The sequence below is a fragment of the Phacochoerus africanus genome, chromosome 2 (assembly GCF_016906955.1).
Source record: "Phacochoerus africanus isolate WHEZ1 chromosome 2, ROS_Pafr_v1, whole genome shotgun sequence".
Taxonomy (NCBI): Eukaryota; Metazoa; Chordata; class Mammalia; order Artiodactyla; family Suidae; genus Phacochoerus; species Phacochoerus africanus.
This window is the reverse complement of record NC_062545.1, coordinates 129,835,178-129,858,343: the sequence shown is the minus strand read 5'-3', so window position 1 is coordinate 129,858,343 and position 23,166 is coordinate 129,835,178. Positions and strand designations below refer to the sequence as shown.

General features: G+C 52.8%; 1 protein-coding gene across 2 annotated transcripts; it reads left to right on the top strand.

Annotated features, from left to right (window-relative positions):
- The first annotated feature begins 2,927 nt into the window (after positions 1-2,927).
- Positions 2,928-23,127, top strand: MAP1A (microtubule associated protein 1A). Of its 2 annotated transcripts, XM_047766534.1 has the most exons (7): positions 2,928-3,063; positions 3,996-4,097; positions 12,111-12,193; positions 12,473-12,613; positions 12,840-20,973; positions 21,125-21,345; positions 21,543-23,127. In XM_047766534.1, exons 5-7 carry the CDS (start codon positions 12,990-12,992, stop codon positions 21,696-21,698), a joined length of 8,361 nt encoding a protein of 2,786 aa, XP_047622490.1. In that variant the 5' UTR covers positions 2,928-3,063; positions 3,996-4,097; positions 12,111-12,193; positions 12,473-12,613; positions 12,840-12,989; the 3' UTR covers positions 21,699-23,127. The 2 variants fall into 2 exon arrangements, with proteins under 2 accessions (XP_047622490.1, XP_047622491.1); XM_047766535.1 differs by lacking the exons at positions 2,928-3,063; positions 3,996-4,097 and adding an exon at positions 9,072-9,146.
- The last annotated feature ends 39 nt before the right edge of the window (positions 23,128-23,166 follow it).

Sequence of the window (23,166 nt, the reverse complement as noted above, 5' to 3'; positions counted from 1 at the left end):
ACATCTCATCTTGGATATTTTGCTTGATAAGACCATGCGCATCAGCAGAGCAGGCTGGAATTCTGCCAAATGAGCTCAGTCCCCCAGAAAAACTAAAGACATTCATCAGGCTAGCAGGGAGGAGCCAGTATTTTTTCTTTATGAATTATCAGATCTAGCTTTAAGTCCTATGGAGACCTTAAGCATTGACAGGACTGTGGTACCTTCCTCTGCCACACATAAATAATTCAAGGTAAGTGTAATTAACTCCAATAAAATTCTGATTTCTCTCATGAGGACAACTTCAATAACTTAAATACCAAAATGAAATTATTTTCACAAAAAATTTAGAGATGCCCCTTCACTTTGTTAAGCATATGTATGATTTACCTTTTGGGTACTTATCACTATGTATTATGAACTGATGAAGGTCTAGGGGTTGAGAATCTCTTAACTGGCTACAACTACCTTTCAAACCAGTTGAGATTCATACTATCTTCTGTCTTGTGCCTACTCTAGTGCACACCCAAGGAAAGAACCTACAATGGTATCTTCCTTTTACATCTCCTCTAACCTTTTTCAGTGATGGATCCTTAAAGACCCCTTCTACAGTTCAAGGGTCCTTCACCACAAATGGTTTGGAAAGCATTGGTTGTAACCACTTTGTCTGTCAATGCTGTATGATAAAGTGTGTGGAAGAAACTAGAGAAAAGGAGAGTTCCCAAAGGATCATACCTGGTCAGTTCAGTGTGTAAACAGTTAAATGAAACACTACAGTGGGTTTAATAACCACTAACACACACAACTGCAAATGTCTCACTATCATGTATATCATAAGTTTCCAAGCAGATAGGCCTTTGAATGCTCCTGCCACAGCACACTATTCCTAAATACAAAATAGAGTTTTATATACTTTGCAATTCATATATAAATGTATTTAACATTTTTATTCACCTTTCTATGCCTTGCACATATGTGCATTGGTGTTTTCTGCCTTCAGTTGTAAAATTCTTCAGCATAGATGCCAAGACTCTATAGTTATCTTTCAGTACTATTACAGTCTATATTTGCAGGTCTAATTAATAAATGCCAATTCTAGCAAGTCTGAGATCATCGCCCTGAATTTCTGCTCCTACCATTCTCATTAGTGTGTAGTCCTTCCCCATACCAATCAGAGCTATTGTCTAACCTCTTTGTCAGACTTGATGAAAGCAGAGCTTATAGTTAACTGCTGCTGACCAGTTATACTGAGGATCTTGCTAGTTGCTATGGAAACTGTCCCCTTCCTCTCCCTACAACCTATTCTGTCTCTGCCTCCACGTGGCACTCTTTTTTGATTGCGGAAGAGGAGGCCTGCACATCTCTCTATGCTCTTTGCCAGATTCAGACCTGCAAATGGTGGGGTGGAGGTGTAGCAGAGCATTGTCTCATGTGTCATATAGGGTGAGGCATCCTCACCATCTTATGTTCTGCCGGTACTATTTCCCCCTCTCTGCTATAAAAGGGATTTTCAGGGCCATGTCAAATTTTTTTAAATTGAGATAATTGACATAGAGCATTATGTTAGTTTCCGGTAGGGCCACGTCCAAATCGCAGAATGGATTGGATGTTTTGCTAAATATATGTCCCATGATAGGAACTAGGATTGCTGAGAGGTACTTAAAATGCAGACACTATCCAATCCTCCTCAGGGCCTCCGGAGAGGAGGTGGATCAGAACACTGCTCACAGGCAGCCTTGCTCAATCAGGTACTGTGCTCCTCTTCCTTCATTATACCATTCGGAAACTGTAAGACAAATGAGACCCAAAAAAGTACTGCTGGAGCCCTAGGGTTAAAGACAGGCTCTGTCTGATACGTATACATACAGAATGACTCAGTATCCTGAGTAAAAGAAGACACTGGAGTGCAGAGTAGGTAGTGGGGACACACTGAGGAATGGGGGAGGGGTAGACTTGCAGACCGCACCACTTGTACAAGGATGTTCCAGTCAGTCATAAAACAGTGTCAGCCTCCTTAGCCTTCTTTCACATCCCCCGGCTTTTTGCATTTTGGAAGGGCCAAGCCCTCTCTTGGTTCAAACATTGTCCCTTCTGTTTTGAGAATTTACTGGGGAAGTCATACCATTGCCTTCCAAGGTTACCCAACTCACTGTGTCACATTATTTGTAGTTGGGAAGGTCTTGCTTGGGTTTTACTGAAACACCCCTTGCTGCAGTCTGAGCTCACTGCACTCAGCAGAGATGGAGACTAGCCAAACACTATCTTCGGAATAACAACTCACCAGGGACTCAGGGCCGGAAGGTCATTCTGTCCCTCTGATACTGCACAGCTTCCCAGTGCACACCCAGGGCCTGAGGCAATGAGGTCAGGAAAAAAAAAAAAAAAACCCCAAATTGTGTTAACACCAACATGGAAGGACAGAAGGATGCAACATAAACTCGAGGCAGAGAGGGACAAGATGGCTCCCCTCAGTTCGGGTGAGGCTGCGGAATTGCCAGATAGTACTTTTCCGGGGAAACATCCTAACTAGAAGCTTCTGGTGCCGAGGTACTAGACTCGCCCCTCCACCCGGTCCCTCAGATAACCCACTCCTACCCAAGTCGGAGTGAGAGATCGCTCAGGAAAATGAGTGGGGGCGGAGTGGGACAGCCACCAACCCCCGAGCCCCTCCCCAGGCCCAGCGAAACCGCAGAGCAGAGCTCCGCGGCCCCTTCCCAGCCGCTGCGGCGCCAGTGCTCCGCCCCCTGACAGGCAGCAGCCAATGAGAGGCTCCTGCCGCCGGCCTTTAAGAACCGCGCGCACTCTCCCCGCCGCCGACGCCGGCCTTGCACTCCAAAGGAGTTTCCATGGAGACCGAGGCTGGGCCCGGGCGGCCTCGTGGCGTTGCCATGGAGACAAGTCCTGGGCTAGGGCTCCGAAGCCCCGGCTCTCCGCTGGCTCAGAACCCCGCGGAGCCGCTGTACAAGGCCGGAGCCGCGGCGGCGGCAGCACGCTGGGACCTAAGGAAACACTCTTTGCTCATCGTGATCGGCGATATCGGTTCGGAGAGTCAACTGAGGGCCGTGCGGGCCCACCTTGAACAAGGTGAGCTGCTGTCCTGGCTGCTCTCGGGACATCCTTCATCCCGTTCTTCTTTGCCATCTGCATCCTCCAACCATAGTGTGCTTTTCTTGAGATCTGCGCGCCCTGTTGATCTGAATCATCAGCTCCTGGCCTGTCACCTCCATCCTCTGTGTCACACATCTGTATTCCCTCACCCCAGCTGCCAACATCTCGCTTCGCCATCATTCCCGCACACCCTGTGGTGTTCCACAAACTCCCTGAGGAGGGGTGGGGAGCTCTGTGTATTGCCTGGGGAGCCCTTTCTAGTTGCACCCCTCTCTCCTGCAGTGTCATGGGGCAGACGCCCTAAAAGTCCTCACCATCCCCTGGAGAGTCCAGGTCCCTACCTTAATTTCTTCTGTAGGTTTCTGAACAGGCACAGGGTGCTTTCTGAACGCCGCAGACAAATCTCAAATATCCCAGTGCCAGCGGCCAGACTGAGAGTGACCTTCGTGACCACAAGCTTCTCAGTCCTTCACTGCCTGTGGCGCAGTGCTGCGGAGCCACCTGCGGGTGGAAGCCAGCCGCGGAGGAGTGTAGGCAAGGAGGGGGCCACAGAAGGAGAATTTAGAAACCTACTTAGCTGTATCCAGAAGGAAGGGGCTCTTGGGTGTCATTTCTATCTCACCTGGTCAACTCTGCAAGAAAATTCCTACATACAAACTTGTTAATGACCAAATTTAGCCTAAACTCTGCCCTTCTCCCTCTGGCTCCAGCAAAGCCCAAGAAAGGCACAGTATGGGAGACAGGCAAAGGCACTAGCCACCCTTCTCAAAGACATCAGTGAGGCTGATCATAGCAATTGCTCTTATCCCTTCCTTCTCCTTACCCCTTCTGTGAGTTTGGAAGTTCTCTCAGAAGTCTAGTCCCTCTGACCTTATCTAGGTCCCTCTTTGTTTCTTTTTCTCTCACAGGCATTCTCTCCTGGAACATTGACTTATCATCCATTGACCTGAACCAACAATTGAGACTCTTCATTACCCGGCATCTAGCTCACTTCTCCTCAGAGGTCAAAGGTTAGGATTAGTATCAATTTGTCTCTGTCCTTTGGGTGAGGGCTGGTCACAGAAGAGCAGAAGTCCAGTCTTCCAGGCAGAACTGGCCTTGTGGGAGGATTGGGTGGGGAGGAAGGGAGAGACGCCTGAGGGGAAAGTTGTAAAGCTCCCATAGCTATCCGCACATAGCCGCACACTGCAGACAGATGGTATGATGGTGGGGGAAGCCTAGAGAACATAATTTCTACCTCAGAAGAGGGTAGTTTTATGAACAGCTATTGACATGCACTAAGAGAATGACGTATCAATCATCTGTGTAAAAATTCGCTCTTTTTTTTGTGTATTCCCTTTTCTGTATACCCTGGCCTCCTTGCTTCCCTTTACAAAAACCCTTGAACCCCAGACTCACCTTCCCAGATTCTTGCTTAGCATTGTTTTCTCAAGCTACAGAGCCTACCCTCCAGAATTCAGGGTTTCTGGTTCCTCCTTTGGCTCAGTCAACCGATATCCAGAGCAGAGCAGAAACATTGTACCAAAGACCGATGAGCACCATGAAATCCAGAGTGGAAGCAGGTTTTCCTGGATTTACTTCTGCAAGAGCTAGTCATACTTTGAGGTTTGGCTCTGAAATCAAAGTTCACGGTTTGCAATTTCCCATTCTGCTGGGTAGAAGAAATGGTCAGGAATTTAAGAAAACAATATTTTAGGAACTGCTATTCCATGACAGTATCTGTGGGGAAACTACAGAAAGCCGTATATCTCATTGTTAAAGTGATGGGCATCTGATAATGTTATTGGTAAATGCTGACAAACTAATTCATACACCATTGTTTTTATGGAATATAAGTCTACCCAACTCAGCGGTCACTGCTGGAGTTCCCTTGTAGCTCAGCAGGTTAAAGATCCGGTATTGTCACTGCTGTGGCTTTGGTTACAGCTGTGGCTTGGGTTCATCCCCTTGTCTGGGAACTTCCGCATGCTGTGAGCATGGCGAAAAAAGAACAAAAGTCATTGCCACCAAATGACTGAATTTATATCTTATATAGATAATTCTCAATTATCCAGTATAATAGAGAATCACCTCCCCTTCTTTTTCTGCTCCTCCTGCTAATTGCCACATCTTTGGTCATTTCCCTGATCACCTATTCCTCTAGGGTTGATCCTGGAGAGATCAGACAAGGTTAACATGACTAATGCTCCATCATCTTAGGAATATATGCAGCACTTTAAAAATTTGAGGCTGACATCTTCTTGATGTGAGCGGCTTCCTGTGAAGCTAGCCAGTCACTGTTTGAGACTGCCTTCTGTTTACAATTACTCATGTCATTGCTTCCTCCATCAGCTCTAGTGATTGACAAGTGACAGTTTCATAACTTTATTAATCCTAGGAGCTTTTGCACAAGGCTGGATAAGGGAATGACAGCAGATGAAATTAACAACTGGATTGAAGTTTGGAGAGTATCTGCTGATGTTATTAATTCACACTGAATTCTCTAACCTTGTTCTTTTAGACACAGATGTAAGAGTAGATGCTTTCTGGAATGACATAGGAATGATCATAACTTAAAACAAAATAATTAGCCATTCTTCAGAATAAGATGTGGGAATACTTGGGAAAATGCTTACAGGGAGATGTATAGTTACTGTCAGGGACCTCTCAGAAATGAGTACCAATATGTAAACAGCTACTAGGTCCTTTCAATCAAAGAGTTTTATTATGGTGTCCATAAGGGGCTTAGGCCATTATACCTAAGATCAGGGCTTACTTTTGAATATTTTTAGTTTTATGGTGGCCTGACTATGTCCCTGGAGAATAGTGGAGAATTTCCGGGAAAAACCCACATGGCTCAGACAGCCTCAGCCCCACCCGTGCTGGCTTCTCTTTCAGCTGTCCCCACAAACAACAGTCAGCCCAGAGCAGCTGCAGGCACTGCCCCTCCTTTCAGGCTCCCTTTAGTAGGGAGGCAAAGGGAACTAGGCTGCTGATTTCAGTAGAGAGATATGCTAATACCTTATGATTTAATCTTTTCTGCCCACCCCAAAGGCTGGACCACCATCCCTCTCACCTCTCCTTAAGCCCTGGGCCCAAGCAAAGGTAGGGAGAGTGTGGTTATTCCTGCCACTAGCCTCCCCCCCACCCCCACACACAGAAAAGGCACTGAAAAGGAGGGGACACTTTAATTGAGAGTCAGTAGCCCAGCTCCTTCTAGTGGTCACAAGTGGTAAAGGCTTTCCAAGGTGAATGTTGTACCAGGTAGTCTCCAGTGGTGACTTGGAGCCTTACTTTCTATCTCCTGCAAAAAAAAAAAAAAAAAAAAAAAAAAAAGAAAAGAAAAGAAATCTAGAGCTTGGGAGTTTTCTTGTGGCACAGAGGGTTAAGGATCTGGTATTGTCACAGCAGCGGCTTGGGTCACTACTGTGGCACAGGGTCAACCCCTGACCCAGAACTCCCACATGCTGAGGATGAGACCCGCCCCCCCCAAATCTGGAGCATCCAAGCATCTTATAACAAACCCAGAAACAATTAAAACAATGGGAAACTGAGCTTAAATAACACTCTGATACTACTTCTATTATTGAGCACGTACAGAAAAGGGGGAGGGCTTCATAATTTATAATTCACAATTGACATTCTATGACTCTAAAAAAGCACAGGCTTAAGGACCAGTTTAGAAGCCTTCTGTGTGACTCTGTATCACCACTGATGCAAGTGTTAGTTCTATTACTTCTGCAAACATGAAGACCATTCTGAATTAATACAGCAGTTCATTTGGCTCCTAGAACTGAGGTTTGCGATGAAGAGTACTTTAAGTCCCTTCCTGCAGGCATCTCCAGTCCTGGGTTTACCTGGGAGCTAAGTTATTCCTAGAGTTGGTCTAGTCTGAGATTTTGATTTAGGATTTCCCTGGTCACTTAGGTGCCCTCTCATAAATCCTCTACAAAAGGGGGACAGACTTCCAGTGGCATCTGTGCACTGCAGGTTTAGGATTCTAGCAATGAAGTATTTTTTCATCTTTTATGCCATTCACCCTTGAAAGCATTATTGGAGGATGGTACTAATATTATACTCATGTTATAGTTCTGGAAATAAACTTTCAGACCGCTTAAGTGGCTTGTTTAAAAGCATGATTAGTAAAACGGTAGAGTCAGGTCTCAAATCCAGGACTTCTGATCTCACTCTGTGTTGCGCTCAGGCCTCTCTCTCTTTTTTGGCATCTCACCATTTCATTGCAGCAGAGCCAGGGAACACAGCGGATGGAGGTTTGGTTGTGGTGGGTGGCTATTCAGAGGGTGAGGGCTAAAGGAAAACTCCACTGTGAGTTGGAACTTTGCCCAGGGTGTGGTCCCTGGGGGTAAGAGCTGAAAATAAGGGTGGGCTCTGCATTGGGCTGGGAAGGGTTGTTTTTTTCTCAAGCTATGTGTCTATCCAAGTTTTCCTCCTCTCCCACTCCAGAGAGCCTTAAAAAGCAGGGAGGAGATAGAAGGTTTGAGGTGGAAGGAAATGAGAACTATGAAGGTGCAGAAGGGAGGTGCTTCCCTTCTGTGGTGCTGGGAACTCAGCCTGGTTTGCATTGTGTATCTCTGCAGATGGCCTCCTCCATCCAAATGGGGCTGTTGCCATGTTGCTGCTTTGCATCCCCGGATCTGAGCAAGGATTCCTCCCCCTCTGTAGTCCTCCCCACCACCACCACCACTGGTGACTCAGCTCCTCCTCTCCTCTAGAGGCAGTTTAGGGGGGATGGGGATGCTAAGAGCAAAGACTATTTTGGCTTCTCTGACCTTCAAAAGCAGCTCTTGGCAGCCTGGGGCAAGGGTGGGGCTGGTGCTGGGGTAAAAGTGGGTGGATGCTATCATGAGGAAGGCTGTAGGAATTGGCCAGGACTGGGGAGGGTTGATGGAAAGGGAAGAGGGCAGGGAACAATTCTGTGGGAACCTGAGCATCACCTGGTAGGAATGCAATGCTTGAGGTCCTCTCCAAGTCCTAGAGCATATGTTATCAAATTTGAGACAGAGGGAGACTAAGGGAAACAGGAATACTGGAAGGATTAAGATTTTTATAAAACAGAGACATCAGTAAAACATAGCAGGGTGCAGAGACGAGGAAAACAGGGTTCCAACACTCTACAAAGTCATTATATTTTTTTAGTCCAAAGAGTACTTTATGTAACATTTAATAATTGGCCCATAGTAAGAAAATCTTGTAGGGCTGGCAGTGATCTTCTTTTATCCCTTTAATTATTTCACTGAAAGGCAGAAAGAACCCTGAATCTTCAGAGAATGCCTCTTTATACCCAATGACCAAGAATTCCAAGTATCAGTGCCTGGGGGGTTGCTGTGCTGCGCTGCATTGGCAGAGAATTGCATGCAGTCCCTGGCCCCCTGTGCCCCACCCAAGATAGGATCAGGACCATGTGTCCACTACAGAATTTCAAACTACTTCCAACCAAAATAAGACTTATTTCTGTTTGCCATCCCACCCCCACCCCCATTTCTGCAGCTGTGGCTCAGAAGGCAGCAGAGCTCAGTTCAACTCCCTCACATCATCCCCAGCTTAAAGTAGTCCCCTTATTCCTACCCCATGCTTTCAGGCCCCTAGCCTCTTTGTCTCCTGCTCCTCTAGGGATTGAAGGTCATTCCCTGGGTCTGAGGGGAGAGGCAGCAGATGGTTCCTGAGAGAGGGGGGAGGGCCCAGGCAGACCATGCCTCCTGTATCCCCGCAGTGTGTAGTACAGGGCTTTGGTCTTTGGGCTGATGAATATTTCTTAACTAAGCAGGGTTGGGGAAACGGGCCCTGTGGGCCATTGGAGACCATCCTGGCTCTTTGAGCTGCTAGACAACTCCTCAGCCCCCACCAGTCAGAAGCACCAGAGCACTGTCACTGTGAAGGCAAAGAAATAGTTAAGTCGCTAGTGCCGCGTCATGGACCAGCCCCTCTTCCCCGCCCTGGCGCCGCCCTCACCATCAAGTGCCCCCCCCCACTCCCACCCCTAGTGCCGCAGACTCTTCCCTCAAGCTGCCGGCTGAGGCCGGAGCCGCAGCCTCATGAGGGGCTCCCTCCCACACCCGAGGGTAAGAACCGAACCAAGCCAAAGGGCTTGGCATGGGGGTGGGGGGTGTGGGGGATGCTGAGATAGGGAGGTGGGATGAGGGTAACGGAAAGGGAGTTGGTACCTAATCTGGTGTGTCTGGAACCATCCCAGCGTGGGCGGGCAGGGTGACGGAACAGAGAGAGAAGATGAACATTACTGGTTATGGGGCCAGCCTGGACCCAAAACCAGGAGGAGGCCAGTGGGTCTGGGATGGTGACAGTCCACCTCGAAAGCTGGGCCAAGTTGGTAGATAGCAGCGTGGGGGCAGCAGCCGAGGGGGTGTCACTGGCTCTGCCGGGCAGCGTCGGGGGTTGGGGGCTGTGTATTGGGTAGGGGCAGAAGAATCTGAGGGGAAGGCAGAGGTTATGGGAATGCACCTAATGGGAGGGTCTCTGGGTGTCAGCTGCTAGAGGGCTCAGCTGCTTCTATGCTGGGGGTGAATGGGACCGCGAGTTTTTGCCCAGTAAGGGAAGATGGGGGACACCATGGAAAAGAAGGGAGGAAAGGGTCATTAAGACGTGGCATGCACCTCTTCACAGGCCAGGCTATCTGCAGTGGGCTCCCAACACCCATTCCCTGCGACTGGCTTTAAACTTGGACTCTTAAGTCCTCCTCTTTCTGGCTGCCCTCGGAGATTGAGAGCTCTCTCTCTCCAGCAGCTGCCCCGCATTCCCAGTCCTGTCAACCCCACAGGTTCCCAGTCAGGGCCCCACCCCCATCTCATCTCTGCTCCTCTTCCCAAGATGGGGGCTCCGAACAGAGGAACCAGTTTCTTCTCCCTCTCTGTGTTCCCCCCCCTCCCCACCCCCCATGCAGAGGCAGCCAAGAAAATGACTTGTCATGCTGGGGTGGGGGGTGGGGGCGGGGAGGAGCCAGAGCTCAGCGCGCACACTCGCACACACTCACACACTGCGGCAGACTGCAGCTGCCCGGCGGCCCCCCTCCCCTGCCGCCTCACTGCGGAGACACCTGCCCTCCCGCCTGCTCCGCCTCAGCACCCGCATCCCACCCCCCACCCCATCACTGCCCCTGCTTCCCGAGAAGTCTTCGCCAAAGAAAAAGGGAAAACAAGTCAAATGCCTTCAGTGGGATTGCTGGGGGGAGCAGAAGAGAGAACAGAGGCTGAAAAGGAGGGGGACAGGATATAAACCTCGGAGTCGCCGGTCACGATCCACAACGGGAGAGCGCAGGGGTGAGGGATGGAATCTTGTGCCAAGACCAGAACTTGGATCAGAGGAGTCGACTAGGGGACTGTGGGGAATGGTAGAATGTGGGGAGGGGGAGTTATAGATAGAAAGCAAATCCATCTGTACCACAGATATTTCTTTATGACCCTCGGGTTCCAATGTGTGACCTTGTGCGTCTGTGGTGGGGGCGGGGGAGCGGTGGGCAGGGAGCAGGGAGAGGAATTGCCCTTCTCAGTCTAAACTACTGAGAGCTAGCCTAGGGCTGGCCTCTCCCTGAACCATGATAGCCCTCATCCATCATCTACCCAAGCCTTGCCCCTGCGTGTCTCTGAGGTGATTCTCATCCTCTGAACTGACCTCAAAGCGTCCCTCAATTCCCAACTTAATAGAAGAGAACCCTTGAACTCCTCCTGGGGCCCACCCACTCTGTATGGGGGTTTGGTCTTCTGACACCATCCATAGTTCATTTCCCCTGCAGCTGCAACTGCAGCCGGGTGCTGCCAGATCTGCCTGATCCTGGCACCACGGCTCTTCCGCTTAACAAAGGCCCTGGCCCCAGGGTCCTCTTGTCTGAGCCCCAGAAAGAGGAGAGAGCGCTGGGTCACAGAAGAGGGTCTGGGGGACAGGTTATGAGTCCTCCCACCAATATCCTCCAGACAGCCCACTCCCCAGACCATCTGTTCAACTCTGTGTTTGTAAGGTAACTCTACTATGTGCTGCAGTCGGTAAGGGCAGGAGCAGGGGATGGCAACATCCTTCTTCAGCATCTTCTGTTTAACCTGCCACTTTCTTTCTTTGCTGCATTGCATGGTGTTTCGTGTGAGTCTGGATACGGGGAATAAGGGGATTTGAGGGTGTGTTATGCTTCTACACAGCCTGGGGGAACACCCTGAACCTCTCCTTCCTTATTAGTTTTTCTTGTGAACCCCTGACTCCCCTCTCTGGGACAGAAGGCCCATAGGAGAGATGCAAGGATAAGAGGAGAAACTGTTCCCATGGGATCGGTTGTGGGATAGTGAGCCAGGCCTCTCTGGAGCCTGGGGACATGAAGGTGAGGTGGAAGAGGGAGCTGTGAAATCTTTGGTGGTGGGGACCAAAGATTTGGTGTGCAGGCTTGGCCTCTGAGATGCCAGAGAAGAGAACCAGAGATCCTATTTCTACTCTATGCATGGAATCCCTAAAGGTTTAGGTAGTACAGACTTCTGAGCCTTTTGGAATAAGACTTCTGGCTGCAGAGGGGGATTTGAAAGGAGGATGAAGAGTCTGTAGATACTGCACAGAAGCACCCACCTCCCTATTTTCAAGCGTTCTGGCAAGAAAGCATAGGGCAGAGGCAAGCTAGTGAGGAGAGGGCTGAGTGAAGACCATGGTTCCAGAAGCCCTCCCTCCAACTGAGCCCCCCAGCCCCAGGCAGCACCAGGAGCTTAGTGCTCGAGAGGGACAAAAGGTTCTTGTCAACAGGGCAGTCTGGGGCGGGAGTTAACAGGCAGAGGGGATAGCAAATGAAGGGAGGGAGAAGACATGCCAGTGTGGGAGAGGGAAGGAGGAAACCCTGAAAGGGAAGGGCAGCGGGACCCAGTTCCTAGACCTTACTCAGCAGTTTCCACAGTGGCAGGATCTAAGGATAGCCAGGCCTCTCTTTCTCCCGTAAGCCCCATTTTCTGATAGCACATTCTTCTTGCCTGCCTTCCACAGTGCCTCTCCATTTTAGTCTATATCCACTTCCTTCAATACAAATTCCTGCATCTCTCCCTCAGGCCAGAGGACCCTCTGCCACCAGAGTGAGATCCTAGAGACCATCATCCTGGTAAACCCCAGTGCCGACAGCATCAGCTCTGAGGTAAGGCCAGGGCCTTTGCCTTGCCACCAGGGCCTGCCGAAAGTGCCATAACCCACCCTTGCCAGTGCTACTGCTGTAAGGCCAAGAATTCCTGGACCTGGCTTTGAGCCATCCTCTCTCTGCCATCTAAGCTGCCTCACAATCCCAGCCCCACCCTGGAAGTGTTGTGGGGCCGCCAGTGGGGAATGTGTGATTGCAGTACTGAGGGGGACCAGAAACATTCAGTGCCCTTTCCTGGGGTTCCTCCATTGGTGACCAGTCCTCTCCTTCTGCCTCTAGGTTCGCCACCTGCTGAGCAGCCCATCAGCTCATAAACTACTAATCTTGAGTGGGCAAAGTTTAGAGCCTGGGGGAGACCTGATCCTACAGAGTGGCACCTACTCCTATCAAAACTTTGCCCAGGTCCTTCACAACCCAGAGGTAAATTCCAGGTCTGAGTGTCTGAGAGTAACAGAACATGGGATAGGACTAGATCTGTGAGGAGGGATCCAAGGAAGGGAACATCCCAAGTTCCTTGACCCTCAGGGATGCTGGAAGAAAGGTAGGAAATCACCTCAGAGATGGAGATTAGCAGATTGACTCTAAATGGGGTTGAGACAATCCCAATGACCCGACTGATTGAGCCTTCTGTCTCCCATTCCTCTAGATTGCCCAGTTGCTCAGCAATAGAGAGTCTGGGACCCAGGCTTTCCTCACCGTGTCCTGCTTAGGGGAGGGTGATTGGAGCCACCTGGGACTATCCAGTTCCCAAGAGACCCTGCACCTCCGGCTAAACCCTGAGCCCACGCTGCCCACCATGGATGGCGTGGCTGAGTTCTCCGAGTATGTCTCTGAGACTGTGGACGTGCCATCCCCCTTTGACCTGCTTGAGCCCCCCACCTCAGGGGGCTTCCTCAAGCTCTCCAAGCCTTGCTGCTACATCTTCCCTGGCGGCCGAGGGGACTCTGCCCTCTTCGCTGTTAATGGTTTCAACATCCTGGTGGATGGTGGCTCTGATCGCAAGTCCTGCTTCTGGAAGCTGGTGCGGCACCTAGATCGCATTGACTCGGTTTTACTCACCCACATCGGGGCAGACAACCTGCCAGGCATCAACGGACTCCTACAGCGCAAAGTGGCAGAACTGGAGGAGGAGCAGTCCCAGGGCTCCAGCAGCTACAGCGACTGGGTGAAGAACCTCATCTCCCCTGAGCTTGGAGTTGTCTTCTTTAACGTGCCCGATAAGCTGCGGCTGCCTGATGCCTCCCGGAAGGCCAAACGCAGCATTGAGGAGGCCTGCCTCACTCTGCAGCACCTGAACCGTCTGGGCATCCAGGCCGAGCCACTGTACCGTGTGGTCAGCAACACCATTGAGCCACTGACCCTCTTCCACAAAATGGGTGTGGGCCGGCTGGACATGTATGTCCTCAACCCGGTCAAAGACAGCAAGGAGATGCAGTTCCTCATGCAAAAGTGGGCAGGCAACAGTAAAGCTAAGACAGGCATCGTGCTGGCTAATGGGAAGGAGGCTGAGATCTCCGTGCCTTACCTGACCTCAATCACTGCTCTGGTGGTCTGGCTACCAGCCAACCCCACCGAGAAGATTGTGCGTGTGCTTTTTCCAGGGAATGCTCCCCAGAACAAGATCTTAGAGGGCCTGGAAAAGCTTCGGCATCTGGACTTCCTGCGCTACCCTGTGGCCACGCAGAAGGACCTGGCCACTGGGGCTGTGCCTGCCAACCTCAAACCCAGCAAAATCAAACAGCGGGCTGATAGCAAGGAAAGCCTCAAGGCCACAACCAAGACAGCTGTGAGCAAGCTGGCCAAACGGGAGGAGGTGGCCGAAGAGGGAGCCAAGGAGGCCCACTCAGAACTAGCCAAGGAATTAGCCAAGACAGAGAAGAAGGCAAAAGAGGCATCTGAGAAGCCCCCAGAGAAGCCTGCCAAGCCTGAGAGGGTGAAGACAGAGTCGAGTGAGGCACTGAAGGCAGAGAAGCGAAAGCTGATCAAAGACAAGGTGGGGAAGAAGCACCTGAAAGAAAAGATTTCAAAGCTGGAAGAAAAAAAAGACAAAGAGAAAAAAGAAATCAAGAAGGAGAGGAAGGAGCTCAAGAAGGATGAAGGAAGGAAGGAGGAGAAGAAGGATGCCAAGAAGGAGGAGAAAAGGAAAGATACCAAGCCTGAGGTCAAAAAGGTTTCCAAGCCAGACCTGAAGCCCTTTACCCCTGAGGTGAGAAAGACCCTCTACAAAGCCAAGGCCCCTGCCAGAGTCAAGGCGGACAAGAGCCGGGCTGCCCGTGGGGAGAAGGAGCTGTCCTCTGAGCCCCGCATGACACCCCCAGCCCAGAAGGGGGCTGCACCACTTCCAACAGTCAGTGGCCACAGGGAGCTGGCCCTTTCTTCTCCAGAGGATCTCACCCAGGACTTTGAGGAGTTGAAGCGTGAGGAGAGGGGGTTGCTGGCTGAACAAAGGGACACAGGACTAGGAGAGAAACCACTGCCCCCCGACGCTGCAGAGGAGGGACCTCCAAGCACAGTGGCCCAAGAGACACCACCCTCTGTCCCAGGGCTGGAATCAGAAGAGCCTGTGATGAAGGAAAAAGAAGTTGTCCCAGACATCCCTGAGGAACCAGGCAGCAAGGACAGAGGCCCAGACTCTGGAGCTGAAACAGAGGAGGAGAAAGATACCTGGGAGGAAAAGAAGCCAAAGGAAGGAGAGGGGCCCCTTGAAAGAACAGAAGCCAGAGAGGAAAGTGAACCTGAGGTAAAGGAGGATGTGATAGAGAAGGCTGAGTTAGAAGAAATGGAGGAGCTGCACCCATCAGATGAGGAGGAAGAGGAAGAGACAAAGGCTGAGGGATTTTACCAAAAACATATGCAAGAAGCCTTAAAGGTAACTCCAAGGGGCAGGGAGGCTCTTGGGGGCCGGGAACTGGGACTTCAAGGCAAGGCCCCTGAGAAGGAGGCCTCATCATTCCTAAGCAGCCTGGCTACCCCTGCAGGAGTCACTGAGCACGTCTCTTACATCCAGGACGAGACGATCCCTGGCTACTCAGAGACCGAGCAGACCATCTCAGATGAGGAGATCCATGATGAGCCCGAGGAGCGCCCAGCTCCACCTAGGTTTCCCACGGGTACCTATGACCTCCCTGGGCCTGAAGGTCCTGGCACCTTTGAGGCTAGCCAGCCTGCAGATGGTGCTGTTCTCGCCACCTCCGGCAAAAGCTATGGAGCGCCAGAGACCGAACTCACCTACCCCCCCAACATGGTAGCCGCCCCTCTGGCTGAAGAGGAGCACGTGTCCTCAGCCACCTCAATCACTGAGTGTGACAAGCTTTCTTCTTTTGCCACATCCGTGGCTGAGGACCAGTCCGTGGCTTCACTCACAGCTCCTCAGACAGAGGAGACAGGCAAGAGCTCCCTGCTGCTTGACACGGTCACAAGCATCCCTTCATCCCGCACTGAAGCCACTCAGGGCTTGGACTACGTGCCCTCAGCTGGTACCATCTCACCCACCTCCTCATTGGAAGAAGACAAGGGTTTCAAATCACCACCCTGTGAGGATTTCTCTGTGACCGGGGAATCAGAAAAGAGGGGAGAGACTGTAGGGAGAGGCTTGCCTGGAGAGAGAGCTGTGGAAGAGGAAGAGGAGGAGGCTGCAAATGTACAGATGTCTGAGAAACTTCACGACCAGTATGGAGCCCCAGTGTTTGCTGCCCCTGGGCACACCCTACATCCAGGGGAACCAGCCCTTGGAGAAATGGAGGAGCGCTGCCTCAGCCCAGATGACAGCACAGTGAAGATGGCCTCTCCTCCAGCATCTGGCCCACCCAGTGCAACCCACACACCCTTTCATCAGTCCCCAGTGGAAGAAAAGTCTGAGCCCCAAGACTTCCAGGAAGCCGACTCCTGGGGAGATACTAAGCGTACACCAGGTGTGGGCAAGGAAGATGCTGCAGAGGAGACAGTCAAGCCAGGGCCTGAAGAAGGCACATTCGAGGAGGAAGGAACGGTGTCTCCTCCCAGGAGCCCCCAGGCCCAAGAAGAGCCCCTCAGCATTGCTGGGGGACAGGTAGGCTGCACCATCCAACTGCTGCCAGAACAGGACAAAGCAATAGTCTTTGAGACTTTGGAGGCAGGAGAGCCCACAGGCCCAATTCTGGAAACAGAAGCTGTTCCCAGAGATTTGGGAACATCAGTCCAAGAACCCAGTGAACCTCAGAAAGATGAAGTACTCCAGTTTCCTGACCGAGGCCTCTCCCCTGGAGAGGCAGAGTCCCTCTCTGTCCTCAGCGTGGTCTCCCCAGACACTGCCAACCAAGAAGCCATCCCTAGGTCTCCCTGTGGCCTGACAGAGCAGCACCTACACAAAGATCTTTGGCCACAAGTATCTCCAGAAGATACCCGGTCACTTTCTTTCTCAGAAGAGAGTCCTAGCAAGGAGACCTCTCTGGATATCTCTTCTAAGCAGCTGTCTCCAGAAAGCCTTGGCACCCTCCAGTTTGGGGAACTAAGCCTAGGAAAGGAAGAAAAGGGGCCTCTGATGCAGGCCGAAGACACCTCCCATCACCCAGCCCCTGTATCTATTCCAGAGCCCTGTGCAACCACGGTGTCACCTCCCACAGATGGGACCAGTGGATACTCTGCACAGGCAGACATCACAGATGAGAGCCCTGATGGAAAATTCCCTGCCAGCTCCTTCTCTCACTCTGCACTGTTAGGAGATGGGAAGCACTTACCTGGAGTGATAACAAGCCCTGATGAACACATTCTGACACCTGATAGCTCCCTCACCAAGAGTCCTGAGTCTTTGCCAAGCCCTTCCATGGAGGATATTGCCATGGAATGGGAAGGCAAAGTTCCAGAGTTGAAAGACAGAACCCCAGAGCAGAAGGAGAAGGGACCTGAGCCAACAGATGAAGTCCTACAGCAGAAGGACAAGACTCTGGAGCACAAGGATATTGTCACAGAGCAGAAGGATACAGCCATCGATCAGAAAGATGAGGTTCTGGAAGAAAGGGACAAAGCTGTGGAACAGCAGGATAAAAGTTTAGAACAAAAAGGCAGAGCCTTAGAACAAAGGGACACAGCCAAGGAACAGAAGGAGAAGGCCCCTGAAGCAAAAGACAAAGACTTAGAACCAAAAGACAGAGATTTAGAACTAACAGACAGAGACTTAGAACCAAAAGACAAGGCCCTGGAACAGGAGGACAAGGTCCCAGAAGAAAAAGATGAAACTTTAGAACAAAAAGTCGGAGATTCTGAACATAAAGACAAGGTTCCAGAGGACAAGGTCCCTGAACTGATGGGTAAGGCCTTAGAACAGACAGACAAAGCCCCTGAGCAGCACAAGGCCCCAGAACCAAAGGACAAGGCCTTGGAAAAGAAGGATCAGGCTTTAGAACAAAAATACTGGGTCTTAGAACAGAAGGGGGAAGCCCTGGAACAAAACATTAATGCTGATGAACAAAAAGGCAAGACCGTGGAAGAGAAGGGCAAAGCCCAGGAGCAGGAGAGCCCTGTGCAGGAGGATAAAACCATGACCCCAAAGGAGATGATCCTAGAGAAAAAATCTCCAGAAAAAGTCAAGGCTGTGGAGCAAAAGGAAGAAGCTCTGCTGGAGAAGACCAAAGCTCTGGGGCTGGAAGAGAGCCCCAGGCGGGAGCAGGAAGAGAAGTACTGGAAGGAGCAGGATGTGGTCCAGGAGTGGCGGAAAACGTCTCCAACCAGAGGGGAGCCAGTAGGAGAACAGAAAGAGCCTGCCCAGACATGGGAGGACACATCTCCTGAGCAGGAGGACAGGTACTGGAGGGACAGAGAGGATGTGGTCCTGGAACAGGACACATACTGGGGGGAGCTGAGCTGTGAGCGGAAGATCTGGTTCCCTCATGTGCTGGGTGGCCCTGGGGCCCGGCCACGGTATGCAGAAGAGAGGGAGAGCACTTTCCTCGATGAGGGGCCAGATGATGAGCCAGAAGTGCCCCCCTTGGAGCGTACACCTCAGAGCCCCTGGGCCTCAGACTTCAAGGGCTTCAAGGAGCCCTCACCACAGAAGGGGCTGGAGGTGGAACGCTGGCTCGCTGAATCACCAGTTGGCCTGCCACCAGAGGAAGAGGACAAGCTGACTCGCTCCCCTTTCGAGATCATCTCTCCTCCGGCCTCTCCACCTGAGATGGTTGGACAGAGGGTTCCGCCAGCCCAAGGACAAGTGAGCCCTATCCCAGAGCCTAAGCCCATGCCACCGATGAGGACTGAATCCACCACCCCGTCATGGCTGGCTGACATCCCTCCATGGGTGCCCAAGGACAGACCCTTGCCGCCAGCACCCCTCTCCCCAGCTCCAGCTCCCCCAACACCTGCCCCAGAGCCACACACTCCTGTGCCTTTCTCATGGGGCACAGCTGAGTATGACAGTGGGGTTACTGCTGTGCAGGAGAGCACAGCTGAGTTGGAAGGGGGGCCGTACTCCCCTCTAGGGAAGGACTACCGAAAGGCCGAAGGGGAAGGGGAAGAAGAAGGTGGGGTTGGAACTCCTGATGGCAGCCCCCTCACCACAAAGGTCCCAGAGGCCAGCAAGAGCCATGTCACCAAGGAGCCTGAGCAGACTGAGCCAGAGCAGAGAGAGCCCACGCCCTACCCTGATGAGAGGAGCTTTCAATATGCAGACATCTATGAGCAGATGATGCTCACTGGGCTGGGCCCCGCCTGCCCCACTAGAGAGCCTCCGCTTGGAGCCGCCGGGGATTGGCCCCCACGCGTCTCAACCAAGGAAGAGGCTGCTGGCCGAGACACATCTGCAGAGAAGGAGCTTTCATCTCCTGTCTCACCCCATCGCCTCCAGTTCGACAGTCCAGCCTTCAGCTATGCAGCTCTGGGGGGACCCACTGTACCCCCCAGGCAGGAGCCTGAGCCAGGGCCAAGTGTGGATCCCGACCTCACCCCACCTGCAGTACCACCCCGTGTCCCTATTCCCCAGAGCAAAGGCCCAGGCTCTCCTCTTAATGGTAACATCCTGAGCTGTAGCCCAGATAGGAGAACCCCTTCCCCCAAGGAATCAGGCTGTGGCCACTGGGAGGACAGTACTAGTGACTCGGAGCTTGAGAAGGGGGCTCGGGAGCAGCCGGAAAAAGAGGCCCAGTCCCCAAGTCCCCCTCACCCCATGCCTGCAGGCCCCTCCACGTTGTGGCCTGAAAGTGAGGCACATACCAGCCCTTCCGCGGACTCACACCTGGGTCCTGCCCGACCCAGCCTGGACTTCCCTGCTTCAGCCTTTGGCTTCTCCTCATTGCAGCCAGCTCCTCCACAGCTGCCCTCTCCGGCGGAACCCCGCTCAGCACCCTGTGGGTCTCTTGCCTTCTCTGGGGACCGAGCTTTAGCTCTGGCTCCAGGGCCCCCCACCAGACCCCGGCACGATGAGTACCTGGAAGTTACCAAGGCTCCCAGCCTGGACTCCTCACTGCCCCAGCTCCCATCACCCAGCTCTCCTGGGGCCCCTCTCCTCTCCAGTCTGCCACGACCTGCCTCCCCAGCCCTCTCTGAAGGCTCCTCTTCAGAGGCCACCACACCTGTGATTTCGAGTGTGACTGAGCGCTTCCCTCCTGGCCTGGAGGCTGCAGAACAAGGGTCTGTAGAGCTGGTCCCAAGAATGGACCCAGCAGTCCACGGCCTCTGGGACCTCACTCCTCTGAGCCCCGCACCTCCAGCTTCACTGGACATGGCCCCAGCTCCAGCTGCAAGCCTGCCTGGAGAAATGGATGATGGCACCCTGCCCTGCCGCCTAGAGTGCTCAGCGGCAGCCACTGAGAAGCCAGGCCCCTCACAGAGTCCCTTTGGGGATTGTGCCACCAATGGCCCAACTGAAACCAGCCCCAAGCCCCCAGGCCCTGTCCCAGCCAAGGCTGAGAAGGCAGAGGCTGAGGCCTGCCCTGCCTGGGAACATGGGGCCTGGCCTGAGGGAGCTGAAAGGAGCTCCAGGCCTGACACGCTGCTGTCCCCTGAGCAACCACTGTGCCCTGGAGAGGCCTCTGGAGGCCAGCCTAGAAGTGTCTCCCCTGAGATTGAGGCTGGGCCCCAGGGATGTGCTGCTGAGCCCCGGCCACATCGTGGGGAGCTCTCCCCGTCTTTCCTAAACCCGCCTCTGCCTCGATCCACGGATGACAGTGAGCTCTCAACTGAGGAAGCTCGGCTGGTAGGGAGAGGGGGGCGGCGCCGGCCCGGGGCCCCTGGGGCCACAGGGGGTCCATGCCCCGTGGCAGATGAGACACCCCCGACGTCAGCCAGTGACTCAGGCTCCTCACAGTCAGATTCTGACGTTCCGCCAGAAACTGAGGAGTGTCCATCCATCACAGCTGAGGCAGTCCTTGACTCAGATGAAGATGGGGACTTCTTGCCTGTGGACAAAGCTGGTGGGGTCAGTGGAACTCACCATCCCAGGCCTGGCCATGACCCACCCCCTATCCCCCAGCCAGACCCACACCCATCTCCTCCCCGCCCAGATGTGTGCATGGCTGACCCCGAGGGGCTCAGCTCTGAGTCTGGAAGGGTAGAGAGGCTACGGGAGAAGGAGAAGGCACAGGGGAGATTAGGCCGTAGGGCCCCAGGCAGAGCCAAGCCAGCCTCTCCTGTCAGGCGTCCGGATCTTCGGGGAAAACGCTCGCCCACCCCTGGTAAAGGGACTGCTGATCGAGCATCCCGGGTCCCACCCAGACCACGCAGCACTCCAAGCCAGGTCACCCCAGCAGAGGAAAAGGATTCACACAGCCCCATGTCCAAGGGTCTAGTCAACGGACTCAAGGCAGGACCAAGTAAGTAAAACATGGAAAGTGGGAGAGATTGTGGTTTGGGGTTGGGTGTGGCTGGTCAAGGGCTCCAGGAGCCGGAGGGAGGGAGGAGGGAGGAAGAAGGTTGCCGAGAGTTCTACTTTCCTCTGCAATGAGTCCTGTCTTGTCTCTACAGCAGCCTTGGGCTCCAAGGGTGGCTCTGGCCCCCCGGTATATGTGGATCTTGCCTATATCCCGAATCATTGCAGTGGCAAGACTGCTGACCTTGACTTCTTCCGACGAGTGCGTGCATCCTACTATGTGGTCAGTGGGAATGACCCTGCCAATGGCGAGCCGAGCCGGGCTGTGCTGGATGCCCTGCTGGAGGGCAAGGCCCAGTGGGGGGAGAATCTTCAGGTGAGAGGCAAGAAACACCAAGGAGGTAGTCTGGTCCAAGTTTACTCAGAGGCAAGAGTGGACCACAGTCTCTGTTCATAGAAAGACTCAGCCCTTTCTACAGGCAGTGGCACTGCTTCTGGACCATGAGGTGCCCCATCCCCCAACTTCCCTTCCCTTCACATTCTCACATCGGGCATGTCTTGTCTCCCTCCTAGGTGACTCTCATCCCTACTCATGACACAGAGGTGACTCGTGAGTGGTACCAGCAGACTCATGAGCAGCAGCAACAACTGAATGTTCTGGTCCTGGCTAGCAGCAGCACCGTGGTCATGCAGGATGAGTCCTTCCCGGCCTGCAAGATTGAGTTCTGAAAGAACCACTCTCCCTTCCCCAGGGATCTGCTCCCCTAGCTCCTTTAGAGAATGGCTACCGCTGAGTCCTTTGGGGTTGAGGGATATGCAGCTGGGGGTGGGGGTTATGTGTGGCAGGGGACGGGATGTCGTGTGGAAACTTAGGCTGGGCTAAGTGGGAGGGGTTGTCGTCTCCCCCCTCCCTCCGCCATCGATGCCTGAAAGGAGTCTCAAAACCAAAGGTAACAGGATTGGGATGGGGGAGGGTACAAAACTAGGATATGAAGTCATGTGATGCCTGAGAACCCTGGAATGACACCCTCTCAGCGCTGCCTAATGCTGGTATTGGGGAGGAGCGAGGGCAGGTCTCAGAGAGTAACCTCCTCCCTCATGGTGGGAGATCATATCCCCAACCCCAGGGACCTCTTTATCTTAATCTATTTATTTAGCATCCCAAGGAAGGATTTCCAGTAGTAATTTATGTGACCTGGGGGCAGGATACCATCAGTGAGGTGCCCAGAGCTGCATCCTTTCCTCCATGTGCATCCCTTTACCCACCAGAGTCGTGGTTCCAGCAGGGGTCTGGGGGCACACCACTGCTACACAGTCCCAGTGCCTCCCTCTGTATCTGAATGTCTCAATCCAAAACTTGAAGCTCGTTTGACCAACAGATTGGTGAGAGAAGAAAGGAGCTTAACCTCCCAGCCCCTGCTTCATAACATTTGCATCCGAAAGCTGTGCCCAGACCAGGCCTACTAGGCAGCCAAAGGGGCAAGGAGAACCCAGCCCCAATCCCAGAATTTTTCCAAGCTCCCTGACCTTATGAAGTTTTCACCCCCCAATTCCAACTATCCTGATCCCTTCTTATACCTTGCTTGGCATTTATCTGCATGTGGTCATCTGCTGTGGCCGGGTGTGTAACGGGTTAAAAAGCCACTGCCTGACATCCCAACATTTGACGCCCCAGCAATGTGTGACTCCCCCAACATTCCACTATGCCATTCTGCAGCTGAAATGGGAATGCTGGCTGCCTTTCCAGCTCCAAATTCTTGGACAGAGGATCTGAGAGGTGGAGGCCATGCCAGAAGACTTGGGGAAAATGAGAGGGAGGAAGGAAACAGGGAGACGAAGCTGAGCTAAGGCTTAACTCCTACTGAGTGAGAGGAAAACAGGCCAAAAATACCACCCCGGGAGAGGACCTCACCCCAAGCAAGCCAGTAAGCAGCCCTGCCAGACCACCGCCCGACTGAGAAATCCAGACGCTATCGTCAGGGCCTGGCTTTTCTGCCAAATGACTGTGTGGAAACCAAAACGGGCCCGCCTGTGTTCTTCCTAGCTCCCACCCTCCCGTGCTGCTGTGCTCTGCTCCTCCCCACACCTCCCTGCTATAGTTCCCAGCTGCTGTAAGGGAGCTGCCTCCAACTCTTAACAATAAATCAAGTTCATTACAGATGCTGTGGTGCTGTTTAAGCTTTTTCTGACTCCACAC

Bases quoted from the DNA above. Each gene is read 5' to 3' on its own strand.
- MAP1A (XM_047766534.1), top strand. From the start codon at position 12,990: ATGGATGGCGTGGCTGAGTTCTCCGAGTATGTCTCTGAGACTGTGGAC. The intron at 20,974-21,124 runs GTAAGTAAAACA...TTGTCTCTACAG, and splicing joins CGGACTCAAGGCAGGACCAA to CAGCCTTGGGCTCCAAGGGT. The intron at 21,346-21,542 runs GTGAGAGGCAAG...TCTCCCTCCTAG, and splicing joins AGTGGGGGGAGAATCTTCAG to GTGACTCTCATCCCTACTCA.